Below are 27998 nucleotides of genomic sequence, written 5' to 3'. Positions count from 1 at the left end.
AAAAGCATGAGACAAAAATATGAAATAAATTGAGAGATTATTTTTTTCTTTTTAAACAGTGACACGACAAAACAAAGGTCGGTTATTTTATTTTGGTAAACTGCTTCCTCTCCACTGCGCATGCGCGTTAATGTGTCAGATTGTTTAGGTCATTTCCTTATGCGGTTAGCTTCACTTAAGTAGAGATTTCGTGGTTAAATTTAAACGTACAATAAATTGACAGTAACGACGCATTAATTTCGGCGTTTTGCTAACCGCTAAGTTTCAAAATAAAAGTCGGCTGTCGGGTGTGTGCTTTGAACTGAAGTACGTCCAAATGCTATCTTCTCTAGTGTAACCTGGAACTTCCGGCTTCAAAGTTTCCTCTAAATTAGTTGCAGAATCTGGAATCATATTTCCTACTTTGATATCTAGCAACAGTAATGCAACTGAGAGAGAAGACGATTGCCACTTTGAAGCAGTTTGACATCGGAGGGAAGTTCTCTAACCTGCCGGTGTTGCCTAAAGCCTCCGTTCTCATTCCTTTATTTGTGAGAGACAATGAGCTGCACACCCTGATGACCCTCCGTTCAGAAGAGGTAGCTGCACATGCGTGGAGGGTGGATGATGCTGCACACAGGTGCTGTGCATGCAGGTGGAGAGTGAATGATGTTGCACACAGGTGGAGGAAGAATAGAGCTGCAGAAAGGTGGAGGACAGGTGGTCCTGCAGAATGATGAATGGTGCCACAGAAAGGTGGAGGATGGGTGGTCCTGCAGAATGATGAATGGTGCCACAGAAAGGTGGAGGATGGGTGGTGCTGCACACTTATGTTCCTGATTTCCACTGATTTTCGTCTGTCCAGCTGAGGACCAGTGCTGGGGAGGTGTGCTTCCCGGGTGGGAAGAGAGACCCCGGTGACCGCAGTGATGTGGACACCGCCCTGAGAGAAGCAGAGGAGGAGATAGGGCTGCTTCCCAATGATGTTGTGGTGGTCTGCACGTTGTTTCCAATCATCAACAAGGTACATTTCTGGTCAGGTTTCAGATCCAATCATTGTGTGAAGATGGTCTTGGATTGTTAATGATCTCAGAATCAATACGGATATTGGAAACCCATCAGTCCTGAGTGCAGCCTTTAAACGTGAAGTGGTTGTTGTCACCGCTTGTGCATCTCTTACTTGGTTTAAATACGACCTTTTGGGTTGAGATTCTGGCTTTAATTTATTCATCTTAAAGGCACAGATTTACAGATGGAGTACCTCAAGGTTTTGTTCTAGGACCCAAACTTTCTAAATTTTATCCATTTTGGTGATGTCATCAGGAGTTGAGTCGTTCATTTTTACAGATGTGTGAACTTTAATGCATCTGCTTCTCTTAATGATATAGATTTGACCTTTGGAAGTGCATCTTAGACATGAGGATGACAGAAGTTTCTGCTGCTAAATTTGTTGGTCTTAAAGCGGAGAAAGGCTCAGATTAAAGCAGCTGTATAATTATGACAAAGTCAGACACCTTAGCTTGGAGGGGGACACTAACACAACAACAAGACAGCATTTTAAGAATATCCTCTGATCCTGACGCTTACTCTCCAGGGTAGAGATAGTCTTCAGGTTTTTATAAGATCTTGATTTTATTTACACCCTTCTGGACTTAATAAAATGTCAGATGTTGTGGAGAATGCAGCAGCACATCATTATACTAGAAACTGAAAGCCTCTGCAGTCTCCCGTTCAGCTTTAGGATCAATTTTAAGATCCGAATTGCTTTTCTCTGAAACTCTCCAGAGACCGCAGAGCCTGAATTTATCTTAACTGAATTAAGTTTCAATTGAATTTTCCTTTAAATATCAGTCCTTCAATTTGAGAGTGTTTCTATGGTTCTTATAGTTATTTTACTACTTTTTCAATTGAAATTTTGATATTTTTACATAAATAAGGTGGTGTATTATTATTTTTACTTCTCAGATTGATGCTTTTTAAGCACTCATAGATGTAAAATTGCATAAAAAGTGCTTGCATAAATTTTTGATTTAAAAAAATGTATTTTCTGCAAAAATTAGGTCAAAAAATGTAATTTTATCTTTTGCAGAGTGGTCTGTTGGTGACCCCCATTGTTGGCTTCATAGATGAGACTTTTAGCCCCACCCCAAACCCAGCAGAGGTCAGTGCCGTGTTCTCCGTCCCGCTGGGCTTCTTCATCCGACAGGAGGACCACTCTGTGGCTCACAGTGCGCCTGGGATAATGGGCCCTTTGCATTCCTTTAATTTTTTGGACCCTGCTTCCGGATGCTACTATCACATATGGGGACTGACAGCCATGCTGGCGATTTTAGTTGCCACCCTTGCACTTAAAAAGAAACCAGAGTTTGACGTTGGGTTTGACTCGGAGGATCCACTCTCTTTCTTCCAGCATCTTCTGCATCTGAAACTCAGTAAACTTTAAGCATGTTAACTCTAATTTTTCTGTCAGGAATTAAAAATGATTAAAACCTCAGAGGGGAAAAGAGAACGCACTGAGATGCCTACATTTTTATTAATTCTTTTAATGTAGCAGCAGGATTACAGATATAAACAGAAGAGTATACAAATGTCCAGACAAAGGCAAAGTACATTTTAATATTTCAGATGTATAACACGCTGGGGTTGACCTTGATCCCTACTGCAGGGTCTTAAGGCTAGATACTAAGCTGAAGCTACACACAAACCGATAGAACAGAACTGTTGGAAGGTGTGAAATAGAAAGCAAACTAGGAAAAGTGAGCGAACTGATTAAACAAGATAAAGCTCACTATTGGCAAATATAACAAGTCCATGGTTGCCCCTTTCTGATCAAGCATTTCACAGCAACTGTATCGTTGACGAGCACATCAACACAAGAAAGAAAGAAAGAACTCGACAATCGTCGCTGTCTCCATCCTTTTTACCTCACGCGGACAAATCTCATGAGGCATGACAAAGATTTTTTCAGTAAAACACGACAAACAAGGTGACACTTCACTGGTGGAGCTGCACGATATAAGAAATCTGATGTTGAGAATGTTTTTTGCAAAATATATAAATATCTATCAGCAAGAGTTCTGTTTATGCCTCTATTGAGCAATCTTAACAGTTGAAAAGCGTCTTGATGTTACGCTGTCCTAAAGGGGTAAAAAGGACGAGAAGCGATGGCCCAAAGGAAAAAAAAAAAAGGGGGGGACACACCAGTAAACACAACAGAGCAACAATTAGTTATCAAGGCACACAAAGTTCTGTTGAAAGCATCACAATTGAAATTCAAGATACCCCTGCAGTATATTTCACATTTAAATACACGTGGATAACCATTTACAGGACTGAAGGGAACAGAAAGATACTCTGCAAAGATTTGTGTGCTCTCTTTGCCACCAGTAAACTCATATTTAACAAGGCTTGTTTTCCCCCCAGGTTGAAGTGGCTCTTCAAAATAAAAGATGCAGTCTTTGCAGACAAAAGAATAAAAAATAAAGGTTGAAACATGTACACAAGCTGGTTCCACTGCTTATGACCTCGAAAACGGATTGGTCCGATGCCAGATTTAGATCAACCTCCATGTCCACACCGTGAGGTAACGTTACATTCATGAAAGTGAAGTCACACGTTGGCATTCTGTGTTGGTATGGCTTCTCAAGAGGCAAAGCTGTTCAGCACTTTCGCAACTAAAACATGTGCTCATAATCTCCAAAAGTATTGGAAGGGAATGCTTGGAAACTTCACGGCTGACCTGATCAACAGTTGAGTCAAAGCTTCTTTTCAGATGCACGACACATGAATTAATAAAAGATACAGGATTACAAAGCCTAACTTGCTCTTTTGTTGTTGGGGTAAATTTAAAGTGAAAAGTTTCCAATTTTAGTAATATTTGAACAATAAATTTGTATTTCACTTTGGGAGACAATAAAAAAAAAAAAAAAAACACAACACACCAATGATATCTTCTGTGCTGAGAATAAACCAAAAAGCTTTGCTTTACAAAAATACTCTACACTTTGATACATGGATACAAAATTCTAAAAAAGATAAGTTACTTTAAAATGGATCACTGACAGCTGCAGGACAAAAAAAAGACTATGAAAATGTAAACATGCATTTATGAACAATTTCTATCTCAAAAAAACCCAAAGTCAAATCTAATTTTTTGATAATGCCATAGTGGCTGTTGTTGGATATGGAAAGTAAAGCATAAAAAATATAGTATCAAATGGGTGGAAATGTTGGGGTTAACGGATCTACGAGACCAACGTACCTGAACACGTCTTTTGTAAATGTTGTCGATCAAAAATACTGAATTTTTGTTTCTGTCAGAGCTGCATAATTTGGTACAAACGAGTAAACATCATGAGGGCATTTGCAAAGATAAAAATGAGACGAAGCGGCGACGCTCAGGACTCCAGTTTGACCCCATGGCGGGTGAAAACTCAGCTGACTGTAACTTCCTGTCAACAAGCAATGCCGGTGCTGTTTGAAGATTAAATCTTGCTCCAGCGTGGCGGCTGGAGTGTCCTTCCCTCCCGCACGTAGCACCATAAGATAGAACCAGAATGGGCGGCCTCTTTGTAACAGTTTTCATATACTGGTGATGAGTCCGTGTTTCACAACAGAGAAAGGACGAGTGCTGGATGCCGACTTCATCTGGCACCAACCCCAACGCGCTGCCAACACTTGAGACATAAACTCAACGTGATACAAAGCAGTCCCAGTGATGGGCTGAACAGGAACTGGTACAAAAATGAAATAAGCCAAAAAAAATCCTTCATTACAATGTATGGAATAGACGTTAAAGGTGTATTTACCACACAAACACTGAGAGACGACAATGTTTTAGTGGGAATGGTTGTTTTCTGGACAGACGTCACTGGACCACTGGGGCTTAACGTAAGGAGAGAGCTGTTTTTATACCGACTACTCTGACGTGAAATGATGTCAAACTGCTTGGTTAAGATGCTTTTACCAGAACAAAGACAAACGATTCTGCGTTTTTTTTTCTCTGCATTTTTAACTGGACGCCTCAAAGTACAAATTCAGTTTATTACAGAGCTGTGGACGGATATAAGGAGTAGTGGGTTACATAAAAGAGAATATAAAGTGCTTTAGATAAAATGCTTATAAAAAAAACCACACAACACACCAATTTTTTTTTATAACCAGTGGAAGGCTTACTTCTATCCACTTCAGTTGGTAAATGTGACCAACGTCTTAAAATGACAAAAGATGCAGACATTACAACAACTAAATGCTAATTTAATCTTTAAAAAGAAAGCTTCTGCTCGCCCAGTGATGAGGCATCAAGCATGAAAATGTTAGGAGGCTAACACTTACCAGCCATGTCACATTATTTACCAGGTTGAACCTCATTTGTGAGTGTGTAAAATACCCCCGTTTTGCATTTAGGACAGTCTTGCAGGGATTTATTTTCTTTTTTGTCGTTTTGTAGGAGACTTTAAAAGCAGAATTTAGCTATATCTGGACATAATCCACAAAACAAATCCCCACATTTTTAATAGAATTCTATATTTTAGAGATCTGTACTCTTAGAGTAGATTTTACAGAAGTTGTAGACAATGTCATGAGCCAAATAAAACAAAGGAGGTATATCACCCCTCCCAAAAAAAAGCTTAAATAAAATGTGTACTACAATGTAAAAAAAATAAGTAATGCAACATTTAACCACCCGATTCAAAATATTACAGTTTACAGACGCACAAAATGAGATTCAGCCCATGTTTTTAACACTACTGTGCAACCAGGCAATCATCCACAAAGATCTGCCTCACCGTCTCCGACTGCTCCTCCCGACTCCTCTGCCGCTGACATTCATTCAGGATTCCTAACATGGTAGGTGTCTGATTGCAGTTATCTCTTAGGCTCACGTTACAAAAACATCAATGATCAGACACCGGATTTTTGGGACTACTAAATAAAACTGTTATTACAGGCCTCTTTGATCCTGCAAGAGGGGGTAATAACAAATTTGGATGAATTGATTAGGGAGGAATGGATGAAAGCCATAAATAAGTAGTGGTAAGTATATTATAAAAAGCCAACTTGGGATTGGGGCTTCTATTAAAAGGGAGTTCCTAAATATTCTTAAAGATTTTCTTGATTTTTTTTTTTTGCTAACGCAACCAATCACTCCTCCAACTTTACTCTACAGAAACGCATTGCCTTTATTGTTTTTTTTTTATTTTATTTTAAAAAGTATCACCTCTAGCTACATTTCATTCACTCTGCTCAGTTCCCCGATAGTCTAACCAATTCTCACTGCTTCTGCAAGCTTTCCAGTATGTCTTCAATTTTATCCATGCTAGATGTTGTGGATATCGAAGCTTGCATTTGATTCTGCAAGCTGCTCTCCATCTGCGTCTGCAGACCCGTCTGCATTGGAGTCGGCAGGTTTGTTTCTATAGATACCTGTAGGCCAGACTGTGCGTTAGACTGCATTGCGTTTTCTAGGCTGCTCTGCATTTGTGCATGCAGGGTGTTCTGCAGGTCACTGTGCATGGTGGAGGGAGCCTGGCCCATGGGCTGGTCCAACAACGGTGGCATGTGACTGGAGTTCTGACCCTGGTTCTGGACTGGCAGACTGCTTCCAGAAGAACTGAGTAGCTGTGAAGAGTCTGGGTTGAAATGGAGAAAAAAGAAGACAAAATTAAAGCTGTGAGTGGCGTTGTATGGCTCGCAGGAGCTACCTGCCCCCGCAGGACCCTCTTGACCCGCCTCACTGGTTGAGGGGTAGCTACACCTCCCCCACTCTGCTCATTTTATCCTGGTTAAAGCTGCACAAATTCATTAAAAAAAAATCTTGAAAAATGGAAGCTTTCCTGCTGGTTTAATCTCTATAGCAACCACTTTATGCTTTGGTCACCTTTTGGTCAATTTTTCTATTGTCATTTTTTGAAGATTAGGTGAAAAATTTCCTTGGCAACTGAGATTATTTTTTGTTAACCACGCCAGCATTTCTATTTTGTTCATATCGTGTTATTTTTTCAGCTCGAGCCAAGGATTCCTGTATTAGATTTCACAAATTTCGGGTGAAAAGTGGGCAAGCAACAGGGGAGCGGCAGTTTTAGGAGCGCCGAAAACTTTTACCAAATTAGCTGGGAAGAGTTGGGGAGCAGTAAATCAAAATCCTGAGGAGGAGTCTAAATTTGTAGAAGGTACTAAAGGTGCTTTATTTATTTTTTTAGATTTAAGTTTGCACCCACTTCCCGAGGTCAAAGCTCAACAAAACTTTGATTGTTTGTGGGGAAAATGTTAAAATTGCCAAATCTCCCACTTTGCCACAAAATGGCTGCCAAGCTGTTGATCCTGTGGCCATCCCATAATAATTTCAAAAACTTTCTTTGGTTATCCCTGACAAATACCCAATACTAATTTTCACCAGGTACTAGTTGTGTGCAAATTTGGGAAAATTTTTAAGGGATTTAAAAAATTTTGCTCAAATTCGCAGTAAGAAAGACGAATTGTGAAAACAACATGGTCCCTGCAGTCCAGGACTGCTGCGGGACATAATTAGATATGGTGAACATTTGATTAAGTATATAATTGTGATATTAGAGCAACTTGGGAGGAATTTGCACAAACAATGCAAAGCCATGCAAAAGAGACGAATGAGACCAAGGTCATCTTACCGTTTTGGATGCCGAAAACAAACAGATTGGTTTGTCCTTGTGGAGCCACACTGCCACCAACTGTGGCCTGGAAAAGCTGTTCGGTAGATTGCTGAACAGGGCTGGCGACCATTCCAACACCCCCCTGCACCATAAAAATGGTTGCTGCAGAAGCTGGAGCCTGGTTGGTTAGCTCCTGTGGGCCAATTGTGCTCTGCAGGTTGGAAAGAGATGTCTGGGGTATGAACAGCTTCACAGGTTGACTGCCTGGGACTTGACCGGAGCTTGGGGTCACTTGCATTGGCTGCTGTTCTTGAAATAAGCTCTGCTGCTGGCTTTCAGTAGATGCTGCATTGTTTCCAGAGCTCTGATCTTGAAAGGACATGGGCTCGGCCGTGTCTGCCTGGGGAAGTCCAACACTGATGCTTCCCAGAGTGGGAGAACCTTGAGTCTGGGTGCTGAAGAGGATAGCTTGTGGGTTCAGGTCTGTGGCACACAGAAGCAGGCCTGCTTGTTGGGGCTGTGTGATTTGGCTCTGGGGGACTGGGTTTGTCTGGTTTGGGATAGTCTGGAACAGAGAGCCTTGCTGGCCCAATGAAAGCTGCTGTGGGGGTTGTTGGTTTTGCTGTGACGACTGCTGCTGTTCCATAGGAGTGCTCTGCTGTTGCAACTGGGATAGTTGGGTTTGGGGTTGGTTCTGAAACATTGAAACAGACTGAGGGGCACTGCTTGAGGTTTCCATGGAGGAGATGAATGCCAACTGCTGCTGTTGCTGCTGTTGGGGCTGAGGGTTTGGGGATAGGTACAGGGTTGACCCTGTGGATTGCTGCTCTGAGTTGAGACTTCCACTCGTTAGAACTGTCAGTGTGTTTTGTAGCAAAGCAGCATGACCCTGGGTCTCAGACAAGGGCCTCGGGGATTGAAAGAGTTGCTGTGGTGGAGATGTGTGGGTTGGTGGCTGTGTTGGGAAGCTTGTCTGGATGGTAAGAAGCTCTCCAGCCTGCTGCAGCAAGGTGACCGGCTGCTGTGCTTGAGCAGAGGAGTGTATCTGAGGCTGGAGCAACTCAGCCTGGAGACGCTGCTGCAAGTTCTCCAGAACCTGTTCTTGTAATTGTTGCTGCTGCAAGTTGCTCAAAGCTTGATTTTGCTGTTGTTGTAAAGTGGAGAGAATTTGGTTTTGTTGTTGCTGATCCTGCAGCTGGATGTTAAGCACTTGTTGCTGAGTTTGCTGCTGCTGAATATTCTCCATCATTTGTTGCTGTTCTTGGGGCTGTAAAATGAGCTGCTGCTGAATTTGAATGTTATTTAGAACTTGCTGCTGCTGTTGTTGAAGGTTTTCTAGAATTTGTTGTTGTTGCTGCAGCTGCTGCTGTTCAAACTGCTGCTGCATTTGTTGTTGTTGTTGCTGCTGCTGCTGTTGTATTTGTAGCTGCTGCTGTGCTGATAGTGAATTATCAGTGGTTCCCAATCTCAGGCTGTTCATGTTCTCCTGAACATGCTGCTGAAGGGACTCTGCAGAAGGTGTTGGGCTATAGAGCACAGAATTCAGCTGCTGCTGGGCGACAGCTGCCTCCAGCACCTCCTGGAATGTGCTGTTACCTCCAGCCTGCAGCTCTCTCACTGCCCGCTCAAGTTGTGCAACTCCTTCTTGAGGGAACAGGGTAACCTGGGACTGTTGTGGCTGTGGCTGAGCAGGAGCTGCCATTTGGGGCATGGCAACCACCACAATCCTTCCACTGTTATCAGAACTCTCAGGAGACAAGCTCTCCTGAGGGTCTCTGAGGAACTGTTGAGGAACTTCCGGTGTTACAGGGGGGATTGTGGTATCTCCTGACACTGGGAATGAGGTTGTGGAAGAAATGTCTTGCTTCTGTATAGTACTGAGAGACTCTAGACTAGGAAAGACTGGGGGTGCTGGTGGAAGTTCCACATCTTCTGGTTGTAGGGGTATGGAGCTCTGAAAAGACTCTGCACTAGAATGAGGACTAGAGTTAAGCTCCAGAGTTTGCTGCACTGAGATGAGGGGGTCAGGAGACTGCTAGGAGAAAAGAGCAACAAAAGGGTTAACACCCACACTTCTGGTCATTGACATTTTTATCATAAGAGCAAACGTCTTACTTTAAAGACGTCTGTAGCTTGTGGATTGCTGGACACCTCCATAGGTGTGTCCTCTTGGCGTTTTGAAGGCTGACCAGAGCAGTCCGTTTGCTCTGCGGATATAGATTTAATCTGGCCTTCAAATATACATGTGCTGGCCATGGAGGTGCCCTCTGTTTTTATTGTCTGGACGTTTAAGTTGTCAGCTGGGGAAAGAGTGTAAACACAAAACATCTTTAAGTCTTTGGTCAAATCTGAATTCTTCCCCAACGGCTTCTCCCTTCTCCTCCAATTGTAGGGTTTTTTTGTAGAGATAGGGGTGTCTGAAATTGTTTAACGAGTAAATACTTTTGAGTGTACGTCCCTCTGCATCAAGGGTGTTCCACGTCACGCTGTGCTGCAGAGGAGAAACTAATTTCTTCACGTGCGTGTGCTCTGAAGCACAGACGTTTACACGTGAACACATCATCGATAGGTAGCGTTGTCCGAATATGAAGACGCTGTTTTTCCATAACTCTCTGCTATGGAGGGCTAAATGTAGGGGTAGGGAGAAGTCGTTAGGGAAGGGGAATAATTTGGATTTGGCATTTGAGAAGGTATTTGGGCCTAGAACTTGATACATGAGACAAACTAAATATCTGTACACAGTGTGACTCTAGAGTCATGCTTAAACACTTGGAGCCACCTGGCTTTCACTAATGGTTTACTGTGGAGACAGGGTTCACCTTGAATTTCAATGACCACATAGTTGCCATTCATTTGGAAAATCTTGCACTTTTTTATGGTTGGTTAAGTCCATATCATGCGAGTAGATGGAATAAATGCTAAACTAACAATTCAAGGTCATTTTTTAAAGAACTTCTCTAAGGTCTGAAATGTTTTGTTCAGTTAAAACTTAAATTTGGACAACAGATCTAAAATTAAGGTCTGTTTGATTACGTTGGTTCTTCTGATTACAAGAAACTACCAAAGATATAACACTATTTTTTTTAACAAGACCAAGTTGCATTTTCAGAATTCTATTAAATCTACATCGATCTTTGTAGAATTTCTGCAGAATTTGTGACCAGAATAAATACAAATGTGAATATGCAAATATTCTTTGAATTTACACATCCCATGAACGTCTGTATTTTATCTTAAGGTTTGTTGAACCTTGACAACCCTGCACTAGAGCTCTGTGGCCCTCCTTAGAACCACGTATTATATTTTGGTTGTAGTACAATCTCCTCCATTTAATGTAAACCAAAAGTATTAATGTTTTGTGGTGTTTGACATATGTTTTCAAGACATCTAATAATTTCAGCAACAATGACTTAAAAAGACAACATCACGTTTGCAAACTGGTCTTAAGAAACATCTGTATACATTAAGAGTAAAGCTATAGGCCAGGGGTATTCAAGTCCAGGCCTCGAGGGCCGGTGTCCTACATGTTTTCCAACCAACCTTCCATTGAAGCTCCTTATTGGCTAAACATACCTGATCCTGGAAATTAGCAGCCAATAAGGAGCTTCAATGGAAGGTTGGTTGGAAAACATGTAGGACACCGGCCCTAGAGGCCTGGACTTGAATACCCCTGCTATAGGCTCTTGGTGGTTACTGTACCTTGGTCAGGAGTGTAGGTGAACGGCTGGGCCTCATGGGATTTACCAGCATTAGTCATCACAAATATACCCACAGACACAGGAGAAGAGATGGACTGGTTGTGGTATGGAGGGACTGTTACTATCAGATGATTCTGGAAAACATGAAAGGTTTCATGAAATATAATATACTGTAGTCTGGACATGGGCACATATATTTGATTGAATTTACCTGATGGAAGAGGTCCATGTCAATATTTGCTTCAGCCTGCCAAGAATTATCATCTAAAAAGTTGAAAGATGATGGTTTTATTCCACTGTCAGTGAGAAGTTTAGACTCAGAAAAAGAGATAAAAACATACCTGCAATGTTCTCTTGAAAAATCACTTTGGTTCCTTTAAGGAAGTTCTTTCCGATAATAAAAACCTCCTCTCCTCCTCTGACTGAGCAGCTGTGAAGACTCTTTTTCAGGATCTCTGGCACTCCTGCCGGTTGAGCTGGAAGATAGGAGAATGTTAAGAATGCAAACTCACCAGATACATCTCTGGTCTTCACACTCAACTATTTGCTTCACAAAATAACAGACTTTTTGATACGTATTTCTTCGGAGATTGAGTTACTCACTGCAGAGGATGGGGGACGAGGGGACCTGTAAGGTAAGTACAGATCCATCTGGTTGGGGGATATTAACTCTGAAGGCCAGTCTTGCTCGTGTGCTTTTCTTCTTGGATCCTGCCACACCGATGCGAGCTTCAACATCCGCATTACGGAGCTTCAAAATTCCTACACAGTCCACACTGCACAGAAGGAAAAACCGAATGCTTCGTGAAAAATCTACTCAATACATCAGTTTTAAAATATACACATCAATAAAATCCACTCTTACGCGAGTGTCATGTCACTGCTGGGTTCCAGAGGGATTTCGATTACTGTGGTCCCTTCTATGTCCACCTCTTTGCAGGCAGTGGTGTTGCGTCCCGTCACTCTGCAGGCCTGGTAGAAACCGTGAGGCTTCACTCTTCCTGCATCGTTTGCTACAAACACCTGAAGCATGACTGGTTCGCTGACACCTTCCAACTGTAGTCAAAGGAAAAAGATCTGTGATGTAAATACAGACCAGCAATACCATGCAACAATTCCTACTTATGAGCTGTAAATAGCTGAATTACATGTGTTTTGTTTAACCAAAGCTTATTTCAACCTAAAGATGCAACTGCAAAAATTGAAATGGTGTGACGCTTTGTGAGAATGCTTGTTCAGAATTGACTTTTTGTTGTTTGAAAAGTTAGAGAAGCTTGTGGTCAGACCTTGACAGTGGGAAATCCTTGCTGTGTGCGGTCTTTAACAGAACCTCTGCTGCCCTCAGTCAGGTATCGAGCTCTGTGCTGCGTTTCCGGCTGCACCAGGATCTTCAGCTCCTTTCCATCACTTCTCTGGGGGTACTGAGCACACAGTGACCCGCCTTTCACAGTGGTTCCCGACTCCAGCGAACTGCAGTCATGATAAGAACATTATAGTGCAAGCTGATCAGAACTGAGCCTCTTCAGACAGCTAAAACAATAGGGAGAGGTTTTCAGTTAAATGACTAAATAATGGTAACCCCACCTGGTCATCGAACTGGTCTTGTCTGTGCCCAGTTGAGATAGGACAAAGTGAGGACCCTTGGCGCTGTCGGCATCAAACACATCCATGCTGTCCTCTGGAGGAGCAGGCTTGGGACCCGGTCGCTGGCGAGGAGTGCGCTTTCTGGATTTGCGTGGCACCTCCGTGTTGTCGTTGTAGGAGACGGAGCTGATCAAGCTGAAGTTGGAGACGGAATCATCAGCCCAAATACTGTTGCTGTGCTCCGAGTCAGGACCTGGTCCACCTGATGAGGCAGGTTCTTCTTGGCAAGACATCTGACTGTCGTCAAACAGATCCTCGGGTGGTGGTGATATGCTCAACACAGGTCTTCTTTTGGACGGGGTGTTCTGAAGCTGCTGGACACCTAACCCTGACAAGACTCCTGACCCTATATCTCCCGCTGCAGCGTTTGCTCCATTGTTGCCTCTGCTGGGGGCAGATCTGGCAGCCTCCAGGCTTTGCTTCTCTGCAGCTTCAGCTCCATCTCCAGCTGCAGAGTGGAGATGCTTGGCGACTGTGACATGGTCTGAAGATGAGGTAGAGGTACCACTGGACAGAACTCCCATGGCCAGGGAAGAAGAAGCAGAAGGGCTGGAGGTGGAAGAGGTGGCATCTGTAGTAGTATACACAGATGAAGTTAGGAGAGATGTTCAGCACAGAGCAGGCTAGCAGTCCCATTCAAGCAGCTGAATTTGTGAATGATTTGATTGATTCGTTTTTCCCTCTTCCCAACTCTAATTTCAACATGTTGTTGTGGGTATTATGCTCTCACCGTGCATGCGAGAGCGATCAAGCACTGATCAAAAAAATCTGAAGTTAAAGCTGAGAAGGGTACTAAAGGTCCCACAATGTTTTGATTCCTACAGAACCTTTCAATTAAAATTAATGTGACAAAACTGACATGCTTTGTTTAAAAACAAAAGCAAGCTAAAAATTGTTACATACACATTGCCAGAAGGAAATATATATGTTAAAAAAATAAAAGTCTGGTTGGACTTTTTGTACAGCCAAATTTGCAAGCTGACAGTGTTGCGCCAAAACAAATTTGCCAAGGTTGTTATATTACAATTTGTGCAATGTGCATTCAGTAGAAAACAGTAGTTTGCGCATGCCAATTGGAAAAATTTGGTTGGGACTGAGCGTAGCCATGGAGACAGAATAAACAAGCCTCTGACCTATGGAGCAGTGAACTGCAGACCATTTTATATGCAGACACTCCCTGCCTCAGAGGGAACTTCCTGCAATAAAAACGAGACAGCCAATGAGCAACAAGAGAGCTGATCATTCAAGACTCAACTTCTGTCAATCAGTAAATTGGATGATAAGAAAATAATTAGGTAAGGAGTAACTTTTGAAGTTTATCATTTATAAACACTTCAAAGCAGGTTTTATGTAGTTAATGATGATCTGAAGGACATTATACTAGTCATGCTCTTGATCAGCACGGCGGAGCGCCAGCTGGGTCAGACAGGACAGCAAAAGGTAGCGTTAACAGAAGCGCTTCCTTCTGCATGACTGCTGACCTGTTAGTTTGCGCTTAAGACTCTGGAGGAGAACCTCTCTGTCATCATTGTTGTTGGCTGCCCTAAACCATGATCCAAGATCAGACCATTTATTTGTTTTATTTAAAAGACAGTCACATGATCGCTAGGGGCAACTTCACGGTTTCATTAAAAACTAAACATTTGGAACTGCTATGACTCTAAAAATGTCAACTCCTTCGATAAAATGAAAGTTAATGAGAATAGAAAAGAGAACCAAGAAATACCATCCGGTCAAAGCAAAAACAAGAGACGTGCATTGGCTGTTTCTGCTCAAAGCCTCAACCACAACTGCCCCTACAGGTGGATACGGGACGTTTTTGTGGGCCAAAAAATGGTCAAACCTATACGGGCCATGTAGGTGACCCAGACAAAATAATATGGTTATAGACTGCTCATTTAGCCCGTAGAGTTAAAATGTTCATGCATGTCATGTTGTTCTATGGGCTACAGCTCGTAGCAAACATTTAAACAACACGTCAAGTCATTTTCATTTTTTTCCCCAACACTCCTCCATCCAAATCCTACAAACCGTAGAAGGAGCCTCTTAGTGCTGTTCACTGAAAAGGTGTGCGCTCCTTGCATGTAGCTTGAATGTTAGAAATTAGACAATCAGAGTGTAGTTTATGTGGGGATCTAACAGGCACGTACACATTTGCCTGGAGTCAGTACTCTCACCTTATAAACAACTAGAGTGTAGCATAAAGGCACCACAAGATGGACTACGGCAAGACTGCGTGCAACTTAAACTAGTTCTACAAATTTGTCACACTTACCACACGCAAGACAATCAAAAGCTCCATTTTCATGTCGTCCTTTGAGGGAGGGGGGTGTCATACAATCCTCAAGAGAACTTCAAGATGTGCCCACTCTACCTACAACCCCAAACCTCAGCTTCCATGCACCAGTACCCGGTATGGGTGCATGCCACTAAGGCTTTAGATGTTAATCCATTCAAAAATACCATTCAACTGTGAGGACAGATGATGCAAATCAGCTGTCGAGAGCTTTATAGAAACTTAGCAAATCTTAATTAGCAAAATGCAACAGGCAGAATCAAAGACTTTAATGTAAACCACTGAATAGGGGAAATCTTATATGACACCTAAATTAAACATAGGTCAATAATAGCAATGCACCTCAGAAGCAAGATCAAAAACAAATCTTTGACTACAAGAGGAAAAAACACACACTAAGCACAAGCAATAAGAAGTGCAGCCGAAGAATGAGTGACAAATGAAACAAAGAATGAAACAAAAGGGAAAACAAAAGTGTTTTTGGCAGAAGAGGTGAAGGAGAGGAAACCTTCATAGCCGCAGTAAATTAACTCGATTTAGAAGTAGAATAAAAAGAAAAAGACACTACGGTTTTGTCACTACTGGACATATAGTGTATGAGGCTGCACTATTTGATGAATATTAAAGTCCAATCGCATGTGGTAAAAGTAAACAACCACACTTCCCTGAACCAGAGCTCTGATAAAAGCCAGGCACTTAAAATATCAAATGGAATCAATAGCATGGATCTGAAGTCTAAAGGCTTTTGTTGCTTTAAAGGAAATGTGTAAATTTAAAAGGAAATGTGTAAATTTAGGTTTCATCTTAATGTGCTGTTGGAGAGAAGCTATTTTTATTAACATTAAGAACTGATCATGATTCATATAATTTGTAAATAATAAAAAAACGCCATCTGTCTCTTTACTGTTTGGCTTTTAGTTCATCAAACAGGAGCTAGTACAGCTCTCACTCTTTATTATGAATGCTCTATTAAGAAGGGTTACTCCGTCTTAGGTTTCCCATCACTGTTTATTAGGGAACTGTTTGGACATTTTAGACCAAGGAAACTCAATCTCCCTTACACCAAAGTCTTCGTTTTTGCTGATATAATCTGTTACCTAAAGTTTATACATCCCCTTTTGAGTAACAGATATTTTACAGACTAAAATGTAAACATAAGAACGTATTTCAATAGAGATTTCACTTAACTGTTTGTTATCGTGATGATCTAATATTTTTAAATGCTTGTAATTAATAGGAAAAAACTCTTACAGTATATTTACTTAATTCCTGCTTAAAATAAGAGCTCTAATTCTCTACCCCCAGCTTACAAACGTCAAATACAATAATGTGTTTTTAAGGTGAAGGGACTGATGAAAGGGTGAAGTTGCCCCGAGACGCTCAAGGACACATTTGTCCCTGCTCACGTAGGGAATAGTTTGCTGCAGGGAAGCTGATCCCAGATCATGGTCGTCCTAGGCTGGGCAGGTAGCTCACCTGAGGCCAAGGCTGCGGAGGGGGGAGGTCCCGCCTCTCCCCCGCTCTTCTGGCTCATGGTGGGTGGGTCGGGCTGGATGGACGACGGCTGGAGCTGGAGCTCTTTGGGGAGGAGGTCATATACCGACTCTGGCATGAAGGGGGACAGGCAAAAATACATTAGTATTTGAGAAAAAAAATACAGATACAGGATTATATAACAGTTTTAAAAATATATTTATTTCTCTGGAAGTTATTTTTGTAAATTTTCCGATTGGATCTTGCAAAGCTCCTTTAAGGCTGTTAGCAAATTTTATAAATAGATCAAAACAACATCTGCCTTTGCTCAGTTAACACAAAGTGCTGGTGCCATAATTAAACTCCCCAAGCAGACGGCAACTTACCGTTCAGAGAAAGAGCCTCCGAATGATGTATTAAGCAGCTTTTATCACATATAAAACATGAGCTCCTGCAGAGCCTAAATGTAAAGGAATCGTTTGAATATAAAATATAACTGAACTCAAAGCAGGGTTCATGAAAAATACAGTCAACAATAATACAGCTTAGGGCAACTTTAGAAAGAACTAAATTGGTCCCCCATGATGGTTATGATAAATTCCTCAGGGACATGATGTTATTTGCTGGTAACACGCTCATATTCAGCTACCGCAACAAAATAGAAATAAACTGCATCTGATGGCAGAAACACATAGCAGTAGGTAATGTTGCTAAGAAACAAGCAGGTTTCAACACCCTGACACATTTTCCAGCTGAGCGTTGGCAGTATATGTAGATGTCATCCGATACCGGTCATCAGCAGAAACGATGAAGCCGAAAGGAAATATGATCGTGCACTTTTATGACATCATCAGTGCGGGCTAAGCAACGACAACTCAGCACGCTTAACTCCACCACAGACAGAGAAACCTATGACCTAAATGCTGCCATTGAAATCTGCAGCTTTGAATATAAGTCTTAGTTCCAGTGAAACTAAAACATAGCAGGACAAGCTAATGCTTTTTAAATAAAAAACATACACACAACCATCATTACCATTGCTGCCAACTGGTCATGGTGTGAACAAAGTTAGCTTTTGTTGGTGAGTGATACAGACATTGACTGGAACCCAAAATGACCTCAGTCTTATATAAAAGTCCAAACAAGACAGACGTTTGTACTCCATAGCACCACTTTTATGAACTCAACCAAGTTCATACAAGTCCTTCAGTTTGACACATTTACAGTCTTATTTACAGGTTGGCCACAGTAAATCAAACAGTCCACAGGACATATTTTTTGTAATTTTGGTAATATTTCACCGATATCTGATTAAAATGTATCTAGATTTTCTTAAGTAGGCTTCTAAAGTCATTAATGAAGCCTAACTTCATATATTTTACCCGATTTTTTATGGAAAAATATTCATTGTATGTGTGTAGAACAGAAGTGCTGGGATCGCATCTATAACAGGTGTCAGAATCCAGGCCTCGTGAGCCGGTGTCCTACATGTTTTCCACCCAAGCTGAAATTGAAGCACCTTATTGGCCAAACACATCTGATTCAGGTGATTAGCAGCAGATGAGACAGGATTTATGAATTTGAATCTGGTAATTCTGGCCAGCCCTTGAGGCCTTGCATCTATAGTTTTTCAGTTTTGCCTACAGACTGAGCTGTATGCAAAGCAGTCCTTGAACACAAAGTTTCTACTGATTTGAAACTCGTTTGATAAAGACTTTCCCAACATTGAAGAGGAAACAAAGATATATATCTTTAAATTTCCTTTATTTAGACATTTTTTTAAATACTTTTTGTCCCCCAACAAACCACAGCAGCCTCCATCTATCTATCTTCTAAACCCAGTGTGTTCTTGTTTAGGGTCAAGGGGGTGCAGTAGTCAAACCCAGCTACAGAACTGGGTGAAGGTGGGCTACACTCTCGACAGCTTACCAGTCCATTACAAAGCAACACAGACAAACAACCACACACACCCAGATTCATCATTTAACCTATGAAGCATGTCTTTGGACTGTGGGAGGAAGCTGGAACGTCCAGAGAAAACCAGCTAACTCAGAAAGAGAACATCCAAACTCCACACAGAAAAGGGCCCAGCAGGGATTCAAACCTTCTCAATGTGAGGTGCTACCCCGTCAATGTAAGTTTTCAAAGTGATCTAGTCACAAAGTGCACATATTTAATACAACCCGGTTATTAACAAACCTTTCATATCTCTAAACATCCTAACCATTCTTTAGATTAATCTTTTAATGTACAAAATTGCTTTAGGTGCAGCACAAAATCAGAGAAATTGGGAAAAAAAAAGGTACTGTTGAATGTATTTTGGATGAACACATGCTGAGATAAACAGAAGTGGTTTACCTTGATACGTGTCTTTATGCAAGGAAACGATGATCCTGTAAACTAAAAAACCCCAAAAGGGTTAAAATGTTGGCCTTCTTTCTGCTTCCTTTGAAGACTCAACAATAATTTACTCTAATGAATTCAATGTTGTGCACAATGGCCTTGAACAATTTAAACGTACATGCACTATACATGTGCACAGAGTCGAGGAGGCCTTCCAGTCTGACTTTAACCTGTGCTGAGAACAATTATATTACATCATTTGATAGTTATGCACCACTCACATTACACATGCCTTAGAGGATCTGCCAAGTGGCAAGGGCATCCATCCATTTCTATTCTTTGCAGCTGGCTTGCAGCTCAGACGAGGAATTGCAGATGAATAGACAATTCATGAGGGGCTTCATTTTAGTTGCAAATAAAAAAGAAGAAATGTAGTCCAAGATTGTATCACTGTGTCAAACAATGGTCGCTTTAATAACATTTCTGAACTTACAATAATATGCTCAGACCAGAACACAAACAAAAGGCCTATTCAGTGCAGTCAAACCACAATGTTGTTTTGTCTCTTTAAGTTAAAAATGATCTGAGAGCTGAAAATTCAGCTTTTTTGTTTATTTTAGTTCACTTTTCTACATTAATAGAACAGTGCAGAAATGAAAGTCCCACTCCAATCATCTTTTGATCTATTGTGGAAGCGTTGCCACTGGTCTTTTAACTATGATGTTTAAGAGAAAAACAAAAAAACCTATGTCCCTTTTTCAGGAAATTCTGAAAAGCGGGGTGTAGTCCGTCCCCTCTTCCAGTAACCAATTTGTTTACATGCTCTCCCACAAGCTTACAGCCCCTCACACCCCCTACCCAACATTATGGGTGCAACAAAAATGGCGAGCAATATTGGGGCTGTACAATTTTGAGCCAGATGCCAGCTCGAATGAGGAAAATGATGACGTATATCAAGGATTTATTTTTCTTTATATATATCCTCCAACATTAGAAAAATACCACAAAAACATGTTAAAAACACAGTTTTTAGAGTGGTCTTTAGAAAGTCTCCAGCTTCCATTAACAAACCTGACCCAAATCTGATGTTACTAATTGTTGCAGTTCTACAAAAAAACACTGGGGGCAGAAAGTTTCTGCCAGAAATGAGCAATTTCTTCTTGACTCAATAAAAAAAAAAAAAAAAAGAAGTTCACACTCCAAAAATATTTTGCAATCTGGTTTAAATCCATGTTTATTGGTTTATTTATTGCTTATGACGATTGATAGAGGGGTACTAACTGGTAGTTTTGATTTTATCAGAGTTTAAATTACCAAAAAGTTTAAGGCCAGTGGACTGAACAGAACTCTTCATTTACCTTGTTGCGGTCATTTTCAACACATTGCAGAGGTAGAGCAAAGTGCCTGTCCCATTTCAGGCCTCATATTTACAGTTCCGACCCCTAAGAATGACGTCAGAATTTACCCATTTAGTGTATAAATATGTCTATACAGAGATGCATAAATGTTTTACAGAGCTTCCTCAAAAGGTATGCCGAGGCTATTTGGAGTCTCCTGATGGACCCTTGTGATCTCTGGCAGATTTCTTGGAATAAGACAGCCGGTCCCCCTTAACATTATAGCCAACCCAAATTTAAACTAATGAATGGCGATACAGACATGAATCCAATTCCACATTTAGATTCACTATTAGCGTCTCTGGTAACAAGTACCTAAAAATAATGAAAAAACATTTTGTAAACATACATGGATATTTGACCTACATAAAAATAAACCACCATTCAGTGGATTTTTAGAACTTCTTTTCACTGTTTTCTATATCTCTCTCTTTCTCATATGATGCGTTCCTCCACACACCCCACCTCCCAGCCACCACAACAGATCATGTGGCAACTTTAATAACAAACATGAACACAAAAATGTAACACAAATGCTGTGCTTGTTTTCTTGACTTTGTGCATTCCAAGTTAACAAAAAGTCAAAAATAACTTTAGATTTGTTTTGATTTTAGATATTTTTGGGACAAAGAGAACATGTTTAATCACTATTGTCACTCGAGCTACCCCCTTCATTGTGATGTTTTTAAGAAAAAGCAGAACAACTCAATGCAAAAGTCCAAGTATCTCATGCCAAGTTCCACTTGCAGCTCTAATCGTTGTCAAGTTGTGGCTGGCCATTTAAAGCAGTTTTTGTGTTTGTGTGTTGCAGTTAGTTTGATGGTAAAAATGACTAATACAAATACCACTTCTCACTCTGTGGCAGTGTTGATGTATTCAGTGCCAAACTGATCTCTTTCTTGCACCGACGAGTCTTTGATTTGTGAACACCAAAGACTGAATGGGATCTTCACCTATGCTTTTGCAACTTTCTCCATCTTTGATGGAGGCATCAGCTAGAGGTGGGAACCACAGGGAATTTCACATTACACAGTCCAGCTAAAGGGTGGGAGGCACAATAAAGAGAACATTGTTAGGTCTGCACCAATGCCTTTTTTGTAATAGTAACAGTTTAGCAGGTGTGAAAGCTCGTGAGAACTTTGGTGTGGACAAAAAAAAGGTACCATTAGAGTAATGGGCCAGAAAGGGTTCAGGACTATAAGCTTCACTAAAAGTTACTCAAGTAACTCTTTAGTACTGCGCTCTGGAGAAAGGTGAAAATGTTGACATCCTAAAGTGATTTCCTTTCACATAGTACTTTTTGGAGTGGACTATCAGCACCATGACACAGTTACTTCTGCTTTTATGAAGGTAGTATTGGTCAAAGCAAGTAACAATCAAAAAATAAATAAGTAAACCCTTTTTTACCCCAAATTTGTACTTGAAAGAGTTCTTTCTTGATTTAGAAACAAACCGTTTTTATGCGAATAGCGAAGATTAATTACATAAAAGGTGCATGCTGGCAATAAAAACAAAAACAAAAAGTCAAATGACATTATGTTCATATGCAAATCTTTCAGTTTGTGAATACTAAAGTACTCCGAAAGAGGTCTATTGTGCTGCTTTACAACAAGGATTTGCATCTAGTCAATAATAATAATAAAAAATAATAATAATAAAATAAAATCAAAGCAACACAACAAGAAGCAAGTTAACCCCCTATAATGTCACCAACAGTGATATTTGTATGGTGAAAAGGTGCAGTGACTGCAAAGGAAGACAACCGTACCTCGTCAATGCATTATTTTTAAAAAGCAATATGTAAGAATCCAGCAGTCACACGGGTCAATTAATAGAAAGGCTGCAGAAAATATCTTATCAATTGCTTTTATTTAAATGTTTTGCTGCTGCTGCAGGAAGCAAAGTGAAAGTGTCGATACGTGCAAACATCAGTTTAGCAATACTTATTGTGCAAAGCAGGACATGGATTCATCAATGAACATTTGGACAAAGATCTGTACTTTAAGTACTAATTCTGGTTGACTCTGCTCTAGAATTGTGGTCTAAAGTGATGTGAATGCAATTTGTTGACTTATTTTTTTTTAGCTATGCTGCTGTAGAGCTTACATGCACACCAAACATTTGGTCAACTGATTTCTCAAGTTATCAGATTTTTAAAGATACGTGTTGACTGGAAATTCTGATGCCCTTTATCCTATTGCAGTTATCTGATATAAGATAGTGGATTATTACATTTAGATTTCTCTCCGAAAAGCTGATTCTTCCTGTCAGGTGCTGAATCAACTTTTTACTGCGCATGTGTGAACTAAAAGCAAAAGATGGAAGTTGCATGTAACCACAGAATAGTCTTGCATGACCAAGGCAACCGCTGTTACTTCTGCACAGAATAGAAATGGAGAACAGAAGCAAGATATTGTTTATTTTGCAATTAACATAGATTCCACATTAACAAAGCTACACTATGTCAGTGCTGCTATATTCATAAAAGAAACAAGTAGAGGTTTGGGGGAAAAATAATAGTTTAAAAGTTACATCATTATGTACGTAAAATAAATCATGACTCCAATGTTGTCCAGAATTTCATGATGATCACATTTCCATGGTCAATTTGTAAATACAGTGGAGCAAGAGTCTATCAGTCACCAAATCAGCAAGTTGTTCCACTTCAACTGTGACAAACAGAATGCAAAAGAAGAATCTAGAAAACAACACTGCATTATTTACAATAAAAAAAACAATCTTTGTATAGTTGTGCAGAAAATACATGTTTGCTTTTACAAACTAACAAATTCTGTCCCTCATGCTCTGCTTGTTGCCTGTATTAATGTCACCTGTTTGAACTGGTCACCTGTTTAAAAGGACACCTGTCCAAACTCTTAGGAAAAACTGTTTGATCTGGACCTAGTCAGCTTAATTTGGCCCGGATCGAGTCCTGAACCTTGCATTTGATTTGTATTCAGACTGCTGTCAGGCAAACTTTCCTGTTCCGGACTTAAGCTTGTAAACAAAACCACGTGACTCATTGGCCAGGAATTACAAGGGTGGGGCAAAGCAACGAGAGGCAGAAATTATGGAAGTCCTGCGCTTTGCAATCCTTTCCAGGATAGTTCTCTTATTGAAACTTACAACTCAGTTGTGTTAAAATAAACGTTCTAACTAGTAAGCACTTGGACCAATTGTTTCATCTTTGATAACATGACAATCAATGCTTTAAATCTGACTGATCTGATGGCTTCATTCCTAACGTGTTTACATCAGACCATTGGTTACGGTGGCTGTCTTGATCCAGTTATTCCACTCTGAGAACGAATTGTAATCTCTGAGCGAAGGGAAGCTTAGTCTGATTGGAAACGAGAGCAGAGCCTGGACCCAGACCATGGTCCGCTTGGGTATATTCAGACTGAAAATCTATGACGGATTATCAGGGGAAACAAAGTCTGGTTCACCTGAACCAAATGTGCCCAGTCTGAATACACCATTAAACACACTAAGACCTCTCCACCAGGACAAAGACCAAAGAACTAAGAACTCCAGGGAGAAGATTGTAGACCTGCACAAGGGTACGATGACCCAATCAACCGAAAGCAAGCAACTTCATAAAAGGAGATTCAACTGGTTTTCCAATTATTAGAAAATATAAAAAATACAAGATCACTGATGATCCATCTCCACCTGAGAATCCATGCGAGATCTCACCTGGTGGTATTCAAATGATCTTAAGAATGGTGAGAAAACAGTCCAGGACTACATGGGGGAATTGGTCAATCGCCTAAAAAGATCTGGGAGCATTGTAACAAATGTTAATATTAATAGCACACTATGTAATCATGAATTAGAATCCTGTATAGCTTCAAAGGTCCCCTTGTTTAAGCCAGGGCATTTCCTGGTGTCAGGACCATCTAAAGCTTGGCAGAAGCCATCTGGATGACCCAGAGAATGATCGGGAGAGGGTCATGTGGTCAGATGAGACCAAAATCAAACTCTTTGGTATAAACGCCACTCGCTGGAGTGGAGGCGGAACAATGCTGAGTCACATCCCAAGAACACCAGACCCACTGTAAAGCATGGGGATGGAAATGTGCGTTTAGGCTGTTTTTCTTCAAATGGAACAGGGCGGCTGAACCTTTTTAAGAAAAGGATGAATGGGATGAATGAGATTTTAGGCAAAATCCTTCTTCCACCTGTGAGGATGAAAGGTGGCTTCTTCTAGCATCCCAAAAACATTGCTCAGGCAACAAAGGATTGGCTACGTAAAAGCCTCTCAAAGTTCTGAAGTGACCTAACTGGTCATTGGATCTCAACTTCAATAGTAAAGAGAGAAATACAGAGTATTTCCAACTGCATCTGATAACTCCCAGTTAATCAATTCATAAAGGCAGGTTAATGGGTTCATTGTTCAGCTGCTGGACCAAATTTGAAACAGGTTTAAGCTGCCAATCAGATGGCCCAATATTTAATTAAAAAAGAAATGCTTAACAGAGGATTTCTTATTGGAATCATTAAGAAACTTGATCCAGTAGAAGTAAAATAAGCCAAATCCACTTCATTGCTTGAGAAAACACAAGATGCTTAGTCCTGTTTTTGCTTTCATTCATAGCATGTGAAACTAGTCATTTTTTACAATCTTATTTTATAATGTTCTCTGTCTGAGGAACAAAGAATCGCGTGATTTGTTTAAATGTGACTTAAGTCATGTTGACAAGCTATTTTTAGTAAAAAGGGCACTTATGTGTTCTGGTGCTTCAAACAAACCAAAACTGTGTCTTACTTAACTAAAAAAATTTTAAGCTTATAATACTGTGTGCTCAGTAAAGTCAAAGCTTTTGGTAAGTCCTATGTGAATTTTCTTCTTAAATTCTATAAAGCTTCATAAGGAATTAGTTCCTCAAATGCTCTCAAATTACAGCATAGAAAACATTGTTCATCTCATACACCTTTTCAGGGTAATTGTTTGCCTTCTAAAACCCATTATTAAAATCTTGCAATAGAACAGTTATACATTTTTGAAAAGGTTATACATATTTTTTTAATATAAAAATTGGAGTTTGGTGTAGCATAAACACATGAAAATAAACTGCTGTCAACACCTGCTGGTATATCAACCATCTTTTAAAAAAAACAGCCATGGGTAGGGCTGAACAAATCATAAAAATTGCTGCATCATTTGTTTGAGGCAAGTACAGTTTATTTTTCTCAAGTCCGAACTGTAGATTAGCAGCAAAATAGGTACTAAGAAACTATGGGTTTATGTTTAGGATTAATATCCACACAATATTGCATTATTTGAACGACTTTTAACTAATATGGCAAACAAAAGTCCGAGACTTGTCGTTTTATAGGTTATAGTTTCTGCAGAGCAGCAGTAGTTCTTCTGAAATTTACCCGAGTTGTTGGCGTGTAGTTAGCCTGAGCTCATTTCCTATCATCCCGTTGTTTACTCTGTCCTGCTGGTTTACAACCCACCACATGCCTAACCTGACATTACCAGTTCAAAAAAAAAAAAAAATAGCAAGCAATCTTAGAACTATCTAGCTGTAAAGTTTTGAGCCAGGAAGCAGCTCTGATGAAGAAAACGAAGACCTTCATGTAACTATCTGCAAGTGGATCATTGTGGACCGCTTAATACATCACTGCTGCAAGCTTTTTTTTATCTACTCCTAATTCAAAATGTTTTGAATGGCAAGATTCCCAGAAACAGTTTAAAGCTCAATGTTCTTCATATATGCCCTCCATCATGAGAAAATGTCACAAGAACATGTTAAGAACACACAAAAACAACACAATTTTCAATGGAGTGAGACTTTGATGAAGAAAATTTGTCAACAAGCAGATTATATACAGACAGGACTCTCCTACAGTAAAAAAAAATGTTTCTAAAAGTGAAGATGGTTTATAAGTTAATAGATCATATTTCAAGGCATGAAGTTGCAGCTAATGCTTGCACACGTGAGTTGACTCAAGCAACATAAAATGAACCCCTATCGCCTGCAGGAACGCCCCCTTTATTATAGCATCAGTTTTAGCCGATTGGTGAACTACGGCTCTTAAGATAGATTGCATTTTAGTACACGTTGTCTTGTTCTTGCTAGTTTTAGTCTCACGCTTTTTTTAGGTGAAACCCAGAAAGTTAACCAAACAAGCAACAAAGCAAGATAGAGATTATAAAAAAATAATAATACCGAAACAGGCACAATGTGCATAACTCTCTGCTCTACTTTCGGTCTGAATGGCAATCGCTGACGCACGCCTACACGCGCAGCAACACACACTCACAGTCAGAGCAGATCCTTTTCAGAAATTAAGCACCCTAAACCGCTAAACAATGTGGTGGCTAGTAGGCAACCTCACGTAGCCTTGTTAGCTTGTGTGTATATCAGTGTGTTATTTGATTTTTCATTTCAAATGAATCATTCATCATATTATTTGACCTAATATGGTATGCACTCGTAGGTATCATAGCCTTCCAAGCATGTGACACAGCACACTAATCCGCCAAATAGTATACCGCCTGTGCGTAAGCCAAACGGAATCTACTAACTATCCGAGCTAGTCTTGCTAGGAGCAGAAAAGAGGCTAACTGTGGCTAGCTAGCACCTTAACATTGGCATCAAAGGCACACCGATTTCTACCAAATAAACCACAGCTACGTCGATTCGACGTTACAGTGACCTTCATGAAGCAAAAGCTTACCTTTAGAATATAGGGATTTGGGGGAATTGAGGTCGATATCCGTGCTAAGGAGGGATATAAAATCAGAGGGCATCGCAGATCTTCATCGAGGGGAGGAGGAGCGGACACTCCACCAGAAACGAGCTCGGCTGTTCTTAGCCAATGAATACTGCGTTTTACAAGAAAAATGCTTTAATATGCATAGTATAACATAAACATACGCTCCCTGCAACAAAAAGAAGCCGAAAAAATACCAGAAACATAAACCGTTATCCAGCACGTCAACGGGTTGTGTCTTTAGTGAGCAGACACGTTCGGTGCCGCGATTAGACACACACACTAACACCGTTTACTGCCGCTCTTCTTCTACGCTTTATTAGGTGGATGATAACTTACCTCACGAGAGTTTACTGCCATCTAGTGTTTAAAAGTGCACGTGACGTATAGGTAGTAAATATCCAAAAGTCAATGCTTCAATTTGAACAATATGGACTGGTATCCTGAATGAAAAGAGATTGCAAATTTATTTTGATTTCTACATGCAATTTTATTTTCCATTTTGTAATACAATTGGCAATTCACAATTCAATATAAAAATAATATCAGAATTTCTCTTTTTTCCCCAACTTCATTTAAAGTGAACTAAAAGCCAATGCTTTTTTTACTGTCATGTTGTGTTGTTACATAAACTAACTAAGCACCATAGGTGAGACAAATATTTGGATCAGTTATTATAATCTTGTGTTCATTTATGTTTAGTGTGTCAGTGTTTAGAGTAGAGAACAAATGTTTCTTTTGGATGTTATTGCATTATTGCCTATTTGCAGTTTTTAATGTTTGAAAACAACTTTCAAAACTCTCCAACAAACTG

General features: G+C 40.3%; 2 protein-coding genes across 4 annotated transcripts; one reads left to right on the top strand and one right to left on the bottom strand.

The window, feature by feature from the left end:
- The first annotated feature begins 89 nt into the window (after positions 1-89).
- Positions 90-3892, top strand: nudt7 (nudix (nucleoside diphosphate linked moiety X)-type motif 7). Its single transcript, XM_024282502.2, has 3 exons — positions 90-578; positions 845-1003; positions 2069-3892. The coding sequence occupies exons 1-3, from the start codon at positions 423-425 to the stop codon at positions 2420-2422; spliced, it is 669 nt and encodes a 222-aa protein (XP_024138270.1). The 5' UTR covers positions 90-422; the 3' UTR covers positions 2423-3892.
- On the bottom strand, positions 2505-27613 carry nfat5a (nuclear factor of activated T cells 5a). Of its 3 annotated transcripts, none has more exons than XM_024282484.2 (12): positions 27149-27613; positions 16722-16850; positions 12890-13520; positions 12592-12775; positions 12171-12361; positions 11909-12081; positions 11647-11781; positions 11517-11569; positions 11307-11439; positions 9723-9907; positions 7626-9639; positions 2505-6611 (listed from the first exon to the last, which is right to left on the bottom strand). In XM_024282484.2, the coding sequence occupies exons 1-12, from the start codon at positions 27219-27221 to the stop codon at positions 6253-6255; spliced, it is 4260 nt and encodes a 1419-aa protein (XP_024138252.1). In that variant the 5' UTR covers positions 27222-27613; the 3' UTR covers positions 2505-6252. The 3 variants fall into 3 exon arrangements, with proteins under 3 accessions (XP_024138252.1, XP_024138251.1, XP_024138253.1); XM_024282483.2 differs by having other exon boundaries at positions 7626-9642; positions 27149-27612; XM_024282485.2 differs by lacking the exon at positions 27149-27613 and adding an exon at positions 14083-14145 and having other exon boundaries at positions 7626-9642; positions 16722-16852.
- Between the last annotated feature and the right edge of the window lie 385 nt (positions 27614-27998).

The sequence above is a fragment of the Oryzias melastigma genome, linkage group LG6 (genome assembly GCF_002922805.2).
Source record: "Oryzias melastigma strain HK-1 linkage group LG6, ASM292280v2, whole genome shotgun sequence".
NCBI lineage: Eukaryota > Metazoa > Chordata > Actinopteri > Beloniformes > Adrianichthyidae > Oryzias > Oryzias melastigma.
Note: the sequence above shows the minus strand (reverse complement) of the source record. Positions and strands in the feature narration are given on the sequence as shown.

Bases quoted from the DNA above. Each gene is read 5' to 3' on its own strand.
- nfat5a (XM_024282483.2), bottom strand. From the start codon at position 27,221: ATGCCCTCTGATTTTATATCCCTCCTTAGCACGGATATCGACCTCAAT. The intron at 12,362-12,591 runs GTCTGACCACAA...CTTTGACTACAG, and splicing joins AAGGATTTCCCACTGTCAAG to TTGGAAGGTGTCAGCGAACC. The intron at 11,782-11,908 runs GTGAGTAACTCA...CCTATCTTCCAG, and splicing joins CTCGTCCCCCATCCTCTGCA to CTCAACCGGCAGGAGTGCCA.
- nudt7 (XM_024282502.2), top strand. From the start codon at position 423: ATGCAACTGAGAGAGAAGACGATTGCCACTTTGAAGCAGTTTGACATC. The intron at 579-844 runs GTAGCTGCACAT...TCGTCTGTCCAG, and splicing joins TGACCCTCCGTTCAGAAGAG to CTGAGGACCAGTGCTGGGGA. The intron at 1,004-2,068 runs GTACATTTCTGG...TATCTTTTGCAG, and splicing joins TGTTTCCAATCATCAACAAG to AGTGGTCTGTTGGTGACCCC.